General features: G+C 37.7%; 1 protein-coding gene across 1 annotated transcript; it reads left to right on the plus strand.

Moving 5' to 3' along the window:
• The first annotated feature begins 79 nt into the window (after positions 1 to 79).
• Positions 80 to 10,150, plus strand: LOC131700561 (F-box and leucine-rich protein 22-like). Its single transcript, XM_058998576.1, has 3 exons — positions 80 to 4,077; positions 5,674 to 7,852; positions 9,462 to 10,150. Exons 2-3 carry the CDS (start codon positions 7,518 to 7,520, stop codon positions 9,808 to 9,810), a joined length of 684 nt encoding a protein of 227 aa, XP_058854559.1. The 5' UTR covers positions 80 to 4,077; positions 5,674 to 7,517; the 3' UTR covers positions 9,811 to 10,150.
• The last annotated feature ends 6,220 nt before the right edge of the window (positions 10,151 to 16,370 follow it).

Raw genomic sequence — 16,370 nt, forward strand, 5'->3', positions numbered from 1 at the left:
TGCTGCTTTTATTTTCACTTTTTAGATTATATATATATATATATATATATATATATATATATATATATATATATATATATATATATATGTTTGCCTTTTTTGTTGCTCTGTGTTACATTCCTCTTTGTGTGGCTCATTTTGCATTTGTATTAGATTTCAAAGGTAAAGTTTTATGTTGGGAATGCTTAACCCTTCTCTTGGAGAAATAAAGGATCTTCACAAAGGAGGAACCTATTATGTAAGACTCACACAAGCTGAAACTGCCACTCTTTGTTTTTTGAAATCGTCCTCAATTATTGTGAAAACCATTACTGTAAGCATTTGTTACATATACAGTACATGAATTGTGAAATCTGACTCCAAAAATACAATTACATGTGAAATGGGAACTTTTTTTTTTTTTTCAGGTACTGTAGTTCTTGTATGAGTTTATCAGTTGTATTTGGTGATGTTTAAAAATGCACATGTGAGATGTCTCTCAGTGTAATATAATGCATTGCTTAATTAACAAGATAACACACTGAAGAAACATTTTCAGAGACTCCGGAACTGAATTTAACCTGAAATATCTGTGCTTGAACATACAGCCAGCATTGTTAAACTAAACTTTGGGTTTTGGTACCATTTTCATAAATGCATTTTATGTTTGAAAAGGTGCTATTCAGTCCAATATTGTTCAAATAAACTGCACACATTTTATTTGGGTTCAAATTCTATTTCAAATTCACACCATAACTGAATCAAATAAGTGTCCTGTAGATGAATGCATAATATACTCTAGGTGGCACTGCTTATCTTTTGTGTTTTTGAAATGTAAAATGACTTTTTTTTTCCCCACAAATACTAATGTAGCTGATTCTTAAAGTATCATTATTTCTGCTATAATATGGGTTCTGATTCTGTTAAAAAAAAAAAAAAAATCACCACATAAGCTTGGCATAATAGATAGCCAGGAGAATTAATTTTCTTGGATGAGCCTGTGAAATCATTAGATTCAGGAGCAAATTTGCACAAGAAAAGATGAAAATGTATTAAGTTTTAATTGCAAAAAAAAAACAGAGAAAAAAGCTTTCTGTAGCCAGTATTTTGCCATTTGTTATAAGAGTGACAGTTATGCTGTTAAGTGCATAACCGGCACTTAATCCTGATCTTAAAAGAAATAGTATTTAGTAAATTTATCAGGTTACATTGGGCTAAACATATGCTTTTATGTAGCACCTGTGCTGGTAAATAGTTACAAACTTAAATGTGCTCAGAACATCCAGCATATTGTAGGCCTTTTAAAATGATCTTATTGCAGTTTAATTAATTATTATTTAAATTTTTGTATCATTCATTTTGTACCACCACTGACTTTTGTGATCCGTTTAACTGTTTTACTGTGACTATTTACAATGACAAGTGTTTAGAATTAAAACATGCAGAACACAGTAGAATAATTCAGAAGGAAATGCCAAATGCTGAATGCAATGGTCCTCAATCCCTTCTCTTTTTGATGACCAAATGATTTTCATATATAATCATTTGTGTATTTGTTTGGTTTTTAGTGGAAATCAAGACATATCAATCTTAAGTTGTGTCTGTAAATCAAACAAACTTTTAGTTATTTTGTAATTTCAAATGGTGTTCAAGTGGAGTAGCAAATTATTTTATTGACATTTGAATTATGCACCCCATTATCATCCAAATTTAAAAAATGGTATGGAATATGATTTTTGGCCATTGTCGGACCCAGTTCAAAGTTGAATGTCTCTTTTGTTCACAAGAACAGTGTTTCTGATATTGCTGCTCAATGCTGTGTGGATCTGGTCTGTGGAGTAATCACTTGTTTTCTGTTTCTTGACCATCTGGTTCTCCTATGTATATCAAAATAGCTGTCTGTCTTTTATAGGAAAGATTAGTGCTGTAGGCGATCTCCTCAGTGATTATGTACTTATCTTAATCACTGTAATTATCTTAACCCAAAAACACAGTAATCAGCACTGTTATCACCAAATTTGTGACTTCAGATATAATGTCAGCAATAACTGCGTGATGTGGAGTAGTCTGTTTACTTTACACTTGTCTGAAAACTTGAAGGAACATTCCAATGTTGTAAAACCATACATTTCTGATTTTATTTTAATTGTATTATCTCCAAATTGTGGCAGACGGTCTAGTATTTCTTCGTAACACCTGTCCTCTGTTTTTAATCCAAGCTTACTTTCTTCACTTGTCTTATATGGCCTTTCTAGTATGTAAAGAGGAAGATTTTGATTTATGTTACTGTGTTTCACACCGGGTTATGCCATTTAATGCCGGCCAGTATATTGATTTGTGGGGTTGAACAATTAATTGCAACCACTTGACTTTGTTCAGTACTCTGTACAGCATATTATAGTTCTAAGATGACCATCTTTGGCCATTTTAAGCGCAGACCAAAAATCTATATATATATTTTAGTTTGTTAAAATATTAGAAAGTTAGTTAATTGATGTATAATCATTCAATGGTAGTTTTGATTTTGTGAAGCTGTAAAAATCTTTCAAGCCATTTTGGTATTAACTACAGCAATCTAGACCTGCAAATAGGACCAGGGATTAATTGCCTTAATATTTTACAAAAAACAGTATATTTTAAGTTTTGTAGTCCAGGTATTTCCATAATAACAAAATTACTATTTTTATTTCTGGAAACTTGCAGTTTAAAGCAGCAGCCAGCACGTGTATGGGGGAACATAGATTTTATAAAGGCATTTGGAGGTTTACAAGACGATAAATTGTGTTGAAGCATTAATATCTGCCTAGATTCCATCATCTATTGCCTGTATCAAAGCTTTCACTGGATAATTCTTAAAAGATGATCTGTAAGTAACAGGTTAACAGCATGGAAAGAGGCGTTTCAGAGCCTGATCGGAGGTCATCTTTTATTGATAGTAAATTGTAAAGACCGGATAAATTGGCCCTGGCTTGTGTTTCACTATTTACATGAAGTATCTGCTGCTGACTCGTGGGACCCTAACCACATGATGTGCTGTGAACCGTGTATTAGGGTTTGTTGCAACAGTCCAGTTTGCAGTTGTATTCCAGGTTTCTTTTTTCATACCTTGTTCTATTATTATTATTATTATTATTATTATTATTATTATAACTTTCTCCATTTTCATCTGATGAAAGGTCATATGTACTGCAGTCTCAAAAGCTTGTGCACATTTTGTGATAGTTAAGGTCCATTTTAAAAGAAAACTGAAAGTGTGTTTGTTTTTTGCCTTTTTTTTCTGATTGTGACCAAATATTATGTTGTGTATATATTTTTACTGAAGCCACAGTATTGCAAAAGGTAGCTTAAAAGCAAACCTAACAAGAATGCATTTAAAGATTTGTCATATTAATGGTCATTAAATGGTAGTCCCATCCCATGGCCATATCCAAGGGTAAAGATTAAGTAGCTTCAAATATAATTAAATTTTTTTTTTTTTTTTAAACATTTATGTATGAGTTCCAATAATGAGTTATAATTTCTCAGTAGCTGCCTTTTACCTTGTTTTGAGCTTGTCAGGAAAATCCTAAGTGGTGGGTCTCGTGTCACATTATTTGAATGGAATGGGGATACTCCAAGCATTTAGGATTCTCCAGACAAGCGTAAGGTCAAAGGCAGAATTACATAAAAATGATTTCAGTATTGAAGCAATGTAATGATTGCAAACACCAAAAAAAAAAGCTGCTTACTCTTTTAAGGATATAGGTTTGCTTTAGCACACTAACCTTGGCTTAGAATGAATGTGGCATTGGCATGATGTGTATGTGTGTGTGTACTGCATGTGAAAGAGAGCTACTCTACAAGGAAAAAGTTTAACGTGAGTTAGAAGCACCCATGTAATGTGAAGCCATGCACCTCAGCACTTCTGTAACTTGAATCGGATAACTTGATGCTGTATGCACTCATTTGAACAGTTTAAAACACTTTTGTTATTTTTTTGTTCTCTCTCTGCGTTCCAGAATTGTAACTGACACGATCCGCCTCTGAATCATTTCGTTTTTGAATCGCCTGTTTAATGCTGGTTCTCTTACGTGCTGTAATAGCTGCATTACAATAATGGTATGTATGTATATTAGTTAATGTACTGTTTCACTGTTAGTAAAGTACAATGTTAATGATTGGTTGTGTGGTCACTTTGTTCAATGTTATTCGGAAATATGAATTCTGCATATTGTACTTGTATAGTTTACGTGTGTGTGTGTTTGTATACTCGATCCCACATACGATACTTAAGTAGGATATTCTATATAAAGAGACGAAAAAAGTAGTTAGAAGGTATTACGTACACACACACAATCTATAAACTGCCTTGCAATAAATTGCAACAAAGACTAATGATTGCTAATAAGCTATTCTATTAAATACACACACACACTGTAATATATAAAGTGTATATAATGAATAAACCTATGGTGTTACACACAACCCTCCACCACAAGTGAGGGAAGACATGATGCCAAATGAGTGGCAGAGCCCTTGTGTCATGTGAAATGAGAGCTTTTCATCAGACTGACGCTGACCTCTCAAACCTGTTCTGCACTGATGTTGCACAAGCTGATCTTTCCTTCTACAGAGCTGTAGTCCTGTCTTGTCCAGAGTTGCAAAGCTAAAAATTCAGAAAATGTACAACATTTTTTTTTTTTTTTTTTTTTTTTTGATGAATGCATTTGTGTTGTTTAAACTCTACAGCTTGCATGCACAAGATTTATCATCAAGGTTTTCAATGCATTTGTATTGTTTAAACTCTACAGCTGGCATGCACGAGATTTATCATCAAGGTTTTCAATGCATTTGTATTGTTTAAACTCTACAGCTGGCATGCACGAGATTTATCATCAAGGTTTTCAATGCATTTGTATTGTTTAAACTCTACAGCTGGCATGCATGAGATTTATCATCAAGGTTTTCAATGCATTTGTATTGTTTAAACTCTACAGCTGGCATGCATGAGATTTATCATCAAGGTTTTCACTCCATAAATTCAAACTTTTAAGTTTTTTGTAAAACTAAAATAAAACTTACAAAAATGTGTAAACAACCTTAGTGTTTGATTACCTGTGTAACCACAGTGGGGAGATGTGTACAGTAGCAAATAAAAACTTTTAACTGTTGTTTTGACATTGAATCTGTTTTAAACAGTTGCCTGAACAGATCGCAAGCTTGTGATCTGTACCTTTTGAGTAGAAATCTACTGATTTGCTCAGAAACTTGTGATTCTGCACAGAACTGGCATCCCCAGTCCAGCAGCATAAATAACACACTGTACTGCATATAGGGAACCTCCCTTCCATGTTTAACACTTAACCATAGCTGTGAAATGACAAAATTCACCTTAAAAGTACCTTAAATCCTAAGACATCAGCATGCATGATACAAAGCATCAATGGTTATTTAAAATCTTGTCTGGGTCATTTTGATCAGGCCCCATTAGTTGAGGGGATTAGTTTAACACTTTTTTTTTTTTGTATGTTTATTCATTCATTTCATTCATCCTCTTCGTGCCAGGTGGCACATAAGGCTTGCACGGTTTCCTGCCTCCCTCTTCTGTCCTGCGCTGTTTTGGCAGCTGTCCCCCAGGTTAAGTGGGCAGTGGAGAGTTCCACTTCAGTGGTTCGTCTCCATGTAGTTTTGGGGTGCTCTCTGCTTTCTCTCCAGGGTCCGTCGGAGTGCTGTCTTGGCTGGGATAAAATCTGGCATACGGAAGACATGACCAAGCCTTGTTCTTCGTCTGTATGTTGGTGATGTTGGTCCTCTTGGCCTGTTAGGAGGTGCAGTCTGGCATTAGAGATGGTATCAGGCCAGTGTATGCTAAATAACTCTCTTAGGCACATCTTGTGGAAGCTTGAAAGTTTCTGGACATCTTGCTTTGCTGTTCGCCAGCACTCTGCTCCATAGAGAAGGACAGAAAGAACATCACTGGTGTAGAGCCTGAGCTTGGTTTTTCTGCTGTACATTGAGGACTTCCACACAGAGCGCAGCTTTGCAAAGGCAATTCTACCTTTTGTTATCCTGGACCTTGTTGGTTGAATTATATAGTAATTGACTTGAACAGCTTGCATTTAATTTTTTTTCAGTTACCAAAGCTTTAAAATCCATTTTCTTTTTGTTTATTAATGTGTGCTGTGCTTTTTGTTACTCTAATTCGGCATATGCAGGTTCATCAAATAGCACTCTGTTGATGAAAGAAAGCTTCTGCTTAGTTGGGTAACAAGGACAAAGCACTTTAGTCCTTTTAATCTATTAAAAATAGGAAGTAAGAAAATTAAAGAAGTCATAGTCAAGGCTTTATAATACACTGTCTTTCCTCTTGGTAGCATTAGAAACATTCTCACTAGTCCACCCATTCCTGTGTTCAGGATCTTTTTGTCATTTGCTGCCTAAGCTAAATTTTAGAAAACAAGAACCAAAAGATTTTCCGGGTTCTGTGCTAACGCTAGTATAAGTTAAGAAAATATAATGAAAGCATTGAAATCAATATATTGTTAAGAAACCCGTTATTTTACCAATCATGCTCCCAGGCACAGTCACACTACAGGATTTGGAACATCCATGCCTAAACCTCACATGCCAGCTTGGAACAGGCTGTCCTAGTGAACAGACTGCTCTTTGCCATTGTGTGGGTAGCAGGAAGAACAGCTGTTGCTCAGCCTGCAGCCTCACACATAGCAACTTACAGCTTGTTCCCCTCACAAGGGGAGCCTCCTTGCTATTGTTTCAACTTAATGTGAAAATTAATTATAAATGATTTCTAAAGAAATACATTTTCATTAAATTTCCAAAGATTATGATTATTTGTTGTGAATTGTCTCATTTTCACTGTTCTTCAGCTGACATAGCTGCTGAAGGCACTAAGGAACATGTTTTGTTTACAGATTGACAAGAAGGATTCAAAGAGGCCTGCAGCTGAAACTACCGTTAGAGAATGAACACATAAGTTATCTAGAATATTGATAGCAGTATAAGAATAAGAATGTAACATTTCTGCAAATGTACCCTCTGTTAGTTCTTTTAAAGGTGAAATAATTAACATAGTATAACATGTTTGTCACTTGTAGTAAAATGTTGTAACATAACAGCTGTTTTTCCTTCACAGTAACTTCTGCTAAATGCATTTTAGCTTTAAGTGGTGTGTCTCTGGCACTTTGATGTGACTGATTCCATTATCTCTATAACATTTTAGCTTTATGAAAGATATGCCAAATCACTGCCGATTACAAAAGGCCTAAGGATTTGAATTAATCCTACTGTAGTACACATTGCTTTCTGGGCCTTGCCTTGCAGACTGATTGGCAGGGCTGGTGCAGCTGCGTGGTTCACACTTCCACACATCCCAAAATAAACACCATTCCTCAGCCATATATGTGCAAGAGACTCTTGAACTGATAGTGAGGCAAAGACATGCACAACCAACTGCACTGCACAGCTGGCTGCTGCCCTCACTGTTGTACTCTATCACCAGGCTTCCTCAGCTAGTTGAGGCCTGCTGAACACTTCTAGCGATGCACATCACAGATCTTAACAGAGAGTGCCTCGTACACTTATTCTCCTTCCTGGACAAGGAGAGCCGGAAACAATTCTCTGAAACGTGCCATGACCTGCGCCAAGTTTTCCTTGACCCGGCTCTGTGGACTTTATTGAACTTTCACTCGCCCTCTGAGCTGAAGAGGGACAACTTTGTGCTGGGCTCAGCCCTGCGGTATCTGTCTGTGTGCTGGCACTCCAGCCGGGTGAAAGTGTGCAACATTGAGGACTGGGTGAAAACCACATTCCAGAAAGACATCTGCAGCAAGCATGAAAGCACCGTCAGTGACTTCTTAGGCAAAGTTCGCAACAAGTAGGTGCACTTTTTAAATGTTATTTGTGCATGTTAGCAGCCTAGTAAGCTGGTCCTTTATTAAGGTGCATTTGAATTTCATTTAACAAACCATATTGCAAATTGTTTTAAATTACTGTTTTGATTTATCAAACAGGCAATTGGGTTACATTGTGTTGCATACAGGTTTAAGAAAACAGTATTTTGGTCTTATTAGAGAAGTAAGTTAACAGGCTTGATACGTTGGGAGATAAATACTGAATACAGAGTTGTCTTTAATCTTGAAGGGGACTTTACATTGCCTTAGGAAGTGATGTGATCTTTTTACTGAGGTAGCCTCAAAGCCAGGTTTTATTATTACTGATTGCAATGGCAATATTACGTAATAGCAGTGGAGTTTGTAAGGCATTGACTTCACCCAAGTTAAAGTGAAAATAAACTTATGGTAAAGAGTGGTACGAAAATTGGTTTTGCCATAGTTATTATTAACCTAGAGAGCTCTTCTTAGTTATTCATTCACAAGTTGCTGTTATTAACAATTGCTAACACAGTAGCAGAGGTTTGGGATGAGGTTGGGTACTTCATAAAACCTCAATAAGGGTTGTTTGATCCCTGCACTAATTCTGTGTTCATTCTTTACTTCAGTCTTAATGACGGTTTTGAAATGGTCACTCAGACAACACCTTTCCCAGAATAACCTCTCACTTACTGCAGCCCTTTAATGCAGGCATTTCCTGAAGTGCTGCTTTTCAGCTCTTAAAGGAGTAGTCACTTTTGAAATCCCTTTGAAAGGCAGCCCAGTCCTGCAGGTCTTTGAACCCAGGTCTGCAGAGATGAAAAGTGTGAGAAACTTCAATTCTTCCATAGACTATTCTACAGCTGCTATTGAAAACTCCCTGACATTGCTTTAAAACCACTACAGCTTGGATTCCAGGATTTGTTACATGGGGGTTCAATCTAAATATGCTAACTAAAAAATTATCAGCAATTAAATGGTGAAATACACAGATATAGTCTCTTCTAAATGTCTTTCACAATACATTTTCCATAAATAGACTGATAAACAGGGCTTTTAAAAGTCCACTGTGTTATCTCTTGTTATTTTTTAATAACATTATCTCTCCTATTGCTGTTGGCAATCTTTTGGTCCTGGTTTTTTTTTTTTTTTTTTTTTTTTAATAATAATAGAGCAATTGCAACATTCGTTCACTAGGTGGCACCAAACACCAAAACAAAACCTTCCAAGTGTTTTTTTTCTACCTATACCATAAAAGGGTTTTCAGATAAATATATATTTTACATATCTAATGATAGTTCAGCATCAACCTATTACATTAGTCAAGACTATTATAGAACTCTAAATAACTGCTAGAAACAGGGGTCCCTAGAGTCTCGCCAGTATAGGAACTGCAACATGGAGTGCTGGATAGCATACTTGGATTAGATGCGGGTTTGGAAGGAAAGTCAACATGGTAGTTCATCTTATCTCGCTTCAGAAACCCTTAAAATACTTTGGCTAAGTAGTCAAATATGCCATTTCAAATAAAAAGAGGGGGTAAAATAATTATTTAAAAAAAAAGAAGAAAAAAAAAAAAGAAAATAGGAACTCTGTTGTTGTGTCTTCCTCCAGGTGTCCCAGCCTGTTGTCTCTGACCCTGTCGGGATGTGGTCACGTCACAGACCATGACGTCACGCTGCTCCTGCAGAGCTGCCCCAGGCTGCGGATCCTACGCCTGGAGAACTGCGTGCGGCTCACTGACTGCACTCTGCAGGCCCTGGTGAGGCACGGGCGCAGTCTTCAGTCAGTCCAGGTGGATTTCTGTCGGAACGTGACCCAGGACGGACTGCGGCTGGTGCGGGAGAGGCGTCCTTCGCTGGAACTGACCGCAGAAAGGAGCGGCGGCATGATTCCTGACAGCAAACCGGGAGAGAAACTACAGCTGGGGAGAACGCTACAAAAACTATTACAATACTCCTGAGTCCATTAATCAGAAGTTGATTCTAATATATGTTTTTGTACAACGTTTTGTTATATTCACAAATATGATTTTTATTTTAAGATGTTTTGTTTTTTAAATGCTTGGATTGAGCTTGAAGTGCACATGACTGTCTACCTGTAAACCTAATGCGAAATAGACTGAAATAATGTTTATACATCCAGCTCAGTAACTGTCTGCACAGACATTCCTAACTCTTTTGTGCAGTGGGAGGATTGCTTGGTTGGGTATGCAAGCATGTGCAACTGCAACAAAACAAGCACATCTGATTTTAATATTAACACATTTTATTTATTAGAATAAAGTTTTAACTTTAAACTAATTCTCAAGTGCCTTTATCTATGGTTCTTTACCAATTGCATTCTGATTCCTTGTTTGTGAGTTCAGAGTACAGCTATGGCCAAGTGTTTAGCATCACCTAGAATTTTAATAAAAACATAACATCATAAAAAAAACCCTGATTTGAACATCATTTTGATTTTTCGTTAACATCCTGTAATCAAAGTACCTACAAAATGATATCGCAAAAGTCTACTGGAAGCCATAAAAGTAGTACATAGTTCATGTTAGATTTCGAAATGTCACATTTTTCATTTTCTATCAGTTTATCGTTTTGTGGAAAACTACAAAGCGGTGTGTAATTCAATATGTTAACGTAACATTACTCAGCAGGTTTCATTCAACTTTATGAAGCAAAATGAGTTAATTCTTTAGGGTGATGCAACACTTTTGGCCATAGCTGTACAGTGTGCAGCTTCTCAGCATGCTTTACAGTATCCTGTGACCTCACAACTGACAATCCCCCCAGTGGGGGTTCTCTGAGGACAAGCTGGCTGGTGGCCAGAGTTGTGAATAGCACAGCTTATGTAAGAGGGAGTGGGGAATATGGAAATAGGCTGCAGAGTGAATGTCTGTGCAGTCCATGTGCCGATTCTATATTTGTTGTATTGCATTAGACAGCTCAGGCAAACTTAAGGGGCTTTTCAGGATTCCATTTCTGGGTTTCCATACCGAAAAAACTAATGTTAACTACATATCTCACGGTAAACCCAGATACTGGATTCCTGTCATTTATGACATTATAGAAGATTATTTGATTAAAGAAAAGATGTAAGAAAAAAAATCAAGAACCTTATGGTATGTGACTTTAACTGTAATTATTAAAAACTATACAATAATGTCATTTCTGTAGTAAAAAATATTACAACACCACATTTGACAAAAATGATGAACATATCTGTCAGCTTATGAAATGAGTATGCAGGATGGTGTGCATAGTTATACAGTGCGATAAAGTCCTTATGAAGGCGTTATGAATGATATAATGTTCAGATAAAGCATTATCCAGTTCTGCATTTGACTTTTTCAGCCATGCACATGTAATGACACTCTACTTGAATGATCGTATTTAAGCTTTACCATTGTACAATGCTACTTGAGTAGAATGATGCATGCAGCACTGTGTATTTACTGTCATTTGGGCTGTTTAATTCCTGTATCACTTGCTGGTAAAAAGCTTATTATATAAACTACACGTGCAATGATGTACCTCCATTAAAAATAGAACCCATTGCCATTACAGCTGGATTAATGCACTATAAGGTAGATGAGTAATCATGTTAGACTTATCTAAAGTGTTTACACTACATGTCTTTACCACATTAATGTTCTCTACAAGGGCACAAGATACTTTATTATCCCAAGCTCCAATTGAGCATACGTGGGATGAACTTGAATGCCACATTTGTGGCCGTCCCGATAAAGTGCTAAAATATATATTTTAAATAAATAAACTGTATATAATCAAGTGATACATTCACCTTGTGTGCAACGCCACTAAACATATAGGTTTCAAATGTGCTATCTTGAAAGAAATATGTCATGATGCCCTTCCTTGGTCATGTCACCTGGAGGGTAACATTTTCCCCACCCCTGCAATGCCCTCTGTCCTGTCATTAAAGAGCCATCTGCTTCCCCTTTGTACTGACATGCTTTGTATCCAATAACATGCTTTGACCCAGAAGACACTGCTGGGGTGAAATGATCTAGGATATGCAAGTGACAGTAAGTAGGGCAGCAGTGTGGAGTAGTGGTTAGGGCTCTGGACTCTTGACCGGAGGGTTGTGGGTTCAATCCCCAGTGGGGGGGACACTGCTGCTGTACCCTTGAGCAAGGTACTTTACCTAGATTGCTCCAGTAAAACCCCAACTGTATAAATGGGTAATTGTATGTAAAATAATGTGATATCTGTAAAATGTGAAATAATGTATAATGTGATATCTTGTAACAATTGTAAGTCGCCCTGGATAAGGGCGTCTGCTAAGAAATAAATAATAATAATAATAATAATAAAAGTACTGCCTAGTGTACTAGCAGATATGATGTTTTAAAATAAAATGCTATAAAGTGGGTTTCTTTCAAAACTGCACAGTTGAGACCTATGGCGTAAATAAAGGTGCACAACATGTAGAATGTATGTAATTGTTTTGTAAGCTGAACCCCCTTACTGGGAGTTAGAGGGTGTATTGACTCATGACATGGACTCTCATTGTGTCACATTCTTCAAGGAGTATTGCCCACAGATGCGTAAATGAGGTAGGTACGATATTACAGCCACGAACGTTAATGTATAAATGAGCATATCCGACCACAGCGCCTCCTGATACAGATCTTAATCTGTGCAAGACAGGACAGACCAGAACACAGCAGTACAATCTGGGAGGAGGCTGTGTAGGGTTCACGATGTTAGACCGGTTAATTCAATTTGAAAAAAGATGGTAAGGATTAATCGCAACAGAACCGTGACGCTGTCCAAGAGGAAAAACAAAAAAAAAAACCAGTTGACATGAATCTCTGCATTGACGAGAAATACTAGATCTTCCCAGTCAGGCCCAGGCTCACAGTATTGCTTCCAAATCATTAGCCTTTGTTGGTACAACTGAGGGACTGCAATATTGGAAAAAAAACACATTCGAGAATTATATAGCGAATAGAATTGCACAACCGATAGGATTTATGGGCGTATTTTGTTTGCTAGACCTTAAACATATTTAGCAAATACTGGAGAACATAATGTAGATTGCTTTTAAGTTAACTGCAACCTATAAAGCAGTACAAGGCAAATATTTAACAAACAGCGGTAAAGTACAATAGTTTTTTTTTTTGTTTGTTTTTTTTTTACTATCAGCTGTCTCTTACGTAACAAAATGAAAAGCAAATACTAAATTAAATTCAGGGTTTCACGTGATTATGCGTTTTTATAGGTGTAAATACCCAGACTCCAGCTGGGTCTGTTTGAGTTTAACTGCAGTACAATGTTCTTGTGTGGGTAGTTTTGATACTAATCACAACATTTGCACTGACTAAGTGGAAAAAACGACATCCTTGTCGTCGTTAAACTCAAAATAAACAACGCTGGTGATTTAAGAGTGGTTACGTGGACCAACACTACGCTTCTATTAGTTCTGCAACATTAACTGGTTCTGCTTTCCCTGTTGGGATATTTCTACACGAGTAAATGGGTGTGTGCGTGTTTTTTTCCCCCTTTCATTTTAACACTGATAGTTTTATTTCAGAATTTCAGTGTCTGAATGTGAATGAATACACATTTCGAGGTATGACACAGGCCCGGTTTTTGGGATGGAACCGCATAACATTCTCGCGTTTTGATTGGTCCATGTCTGTCACATGAATTCGTCGTCACACGAGTGGAAAAGCGTGCAGGCATTTTTAACATTGTGATCAGATAGAGAGAGTGATCTGCTTTCCACAACCTTACCATTAAAATATAATGTGGTATTACACTGTACTGATATAACAAACTATGAGGAATTACTTTATATAAATTATCATGTTATGCACGAATGTAAGAATTGGCTTTCTGTGATGGTGTACTTTTTTCTTTCAAGTAGCATATATCTGTAATCGTTTTTGCGATATATTTTAATATAAAACATATACGCTATTGCAGTTTTCTTACAGGATACATTAGTTTATCTCTAATGTAATCACAGTTTTACATATAGACTGCCCCTGTTTTCATTTACGTCGCAAATTCTGGGCCGCTTTACTTTTCAGATAATGTCCCAAATTCTGGGCCGATTTGGTTTGCAGATAACATCCCAAATTCTGGGCCGCTTTGGTTTTTAGATAACGTCCCAAATTCTGGGTCGCTTTGGTTTTTAGATAACGTCGCAAATTCTGGGCCACTTTGATAACATCCCAATTTCTGGGCTGCTCTGGTTTTCAGATAACGTTCCGAATTCTGCATTTTCAAATTCAGGCCAGTTTTTGAGATATTCTGCTTAGCTGACAGCCGAGTTTCTAAGTCATGCATGCACAGTTTACCATAAACTGGACCGTTAATTCATTTAAGAGTACATGAATCAAAGTTAATGTATTTTTTACTCTCCTCAGAAAACATTTAGGAACAGGGTATACCAAAAAAAAAAAAAGGTCATCTCATTTGCTTATGTAATGTCCATCAATATATAGTGAGGCATAGGGGTTTATCAGAACTTCTGGGTTTAAGAGACCAGTGCCCTTCAACAACTTCAAATAAATCCTATTGTATTGTATTAGTCAGCATTTCCCTTATCTATTCCTGATCATTTATACTGTAGGTCAGGGGTTTTCAACCTTTTTTTGAAACTGTACACCTTATATCTGGAGGTTTCAGCTCGAGTACCCCTTTACAATTTTCGCTCAACTGAACAGTACCTCAGTTACAATAAAATGGAGAATAATCTGATGACCCCCCCCCCCCCCCCCCCCTTTTATTTAATAAATCTGGGTGACAAACTGCTGGTTTAGGACAGAACAACAAACAGTAAGCTTAATTCTTAAAACTTTTAACTACAAGTATTTGGATGCACAGAATTAAAAAGACAAGTATTGGGTTAGGAGCACACCTATTTTTTTGTAACTTTGACGGCCTTTTGTAAAAGTTTGAAGGCCTTTTGATACCCAGCATACACTGCAATACCCAGCAAAGTTATACACTGATATTCTGATAGCACAGCAATTCAAATGAAGTTTGTAATTGGTTGTGTTCCTCAAATACACAATAAAAAGTGATATTTATAGGGTATACAGTTATACAGCGATACAGTGGTTTCGGACATCTAAGAACAGGTACTGCGAGCATCTGGATTCATACTCAGAGGTACTCTGTAGCCTCCTGGGACATTCACAGCTTGTTTGACACCCTCTTGTAGTTGCCCGTTTCTGCATATAAAGCAAAATGCTGTTTGTCAATCTCTCTTTTTTCTTATAAATCAGTCTTTGCAAGAATCATTCCAAAAACACTTGAATCAGTTAGGCACTACCAGTCTGACACTACAGGCCTTTAAATTGCAGTACCAATTTGCAAGTTGCTAAGTGGTTGCGTTCCTCAAATTTGCAGTGCAAAGTGATATCTTAAAGATGCACAACAATCTTAGCTAAAGAAAATGGGTTCCTTCGAGTTCGTAAGACCCACGACCGCCATTAGCTGAGCCTTACCCCGATGGTGTTTTTATAATGGGATTTGCCATAGGGAAGGGGGTGGTCTCTTATCGTACCCGTATCTCCACGACCCCTGGGCCAACAAACTCAGAAGGACATTCTTTGCGTGCACAAGAGTCTTAGCTAAAGAAAGACATCAGCCACGGGTTCAAACGCCACCCCACCGCCAGATGGTGGGCGTTGCCCCAAAGGGGTTTTATAATGGGATTTCCCATAGACATTTTTCAGGGTGCTGTATCTCGGGTTCCGGGGGTCCCCAAGACTTGAATATCGGTATGGAGGTCCACCTCGGGGCCCCTGTCGATCCCTCCAAGTGACGTGTCCCCAGCTAGAAAGGACACCAGTTTAGACTTTTTTTGCCAACCTGGAGCTCAAAAGCTATTGGAAATGCAACCTTGACATGCCATCATGCTGAAAATGTGAAAATTTGTTGAAATTGTAGCATTTGAAAACGGGTGGCTCCGTGTGAAAGAGGGCCCTCAGACATGACCCTAGGAAGTTCAACCCGGTTTCTAGGCCCCGGGGTCATGGAGATATGACCCCGAAAAGGGTAGTTTTTGGACATTTTTGACAGGGCGTATCTCAGGTTCTGTGGGGGTTAGGAACTTGATTTTTTTTTTGCGTTGGGGCCCCATGGGGGCCCGCACAAGGAGTCACCATTTTCATGGTTCAAACGCCAGGACGGCTTGGCAAAGTGAATTTTTTCGTCATGACATGAGTTTTTGGGTGAACCACCACACCTTTTTAGGGGGTGGTTTGGGGTGCTCCCCTGAGTCTATATCACTTTGAATGGTGGTTCTACGTGCTCGGGTTCGAGAGATATGCCTGAAAATGTGTTTTATAACACCGCCATAGACATGAATGGGGCTGAATACCCGAAAATATATTTTGCAAAGAATTGCTACGGTGGGTGTATGCGTGCAGGGGTTGCATGGTGGTGTGTGCGTGCAGGGGTTGCATGGTGTGTGTATGTGTGCAGGGGTTGCATGGTGGGTGTATACGTGCAGGGGTTGCATGGTGGTGTGTGCGTGCCACGG

This window comes from Acipenser ruthenus, chromosome 24 (genome assembly GCF_902713425.1).
Source record: "Acipenser ruthenus chromosome 24, fAciRut3.2 maternal haplotype, whole genome shotgun sequence".
In the NCBI taxonomy this organism is placed as follows: Eukaryota; Metazoa; Chordata; class Actinopteri; order Acipenseriformes; family Acipenseridae; genus Acipenser; species Acipenser ruthenus.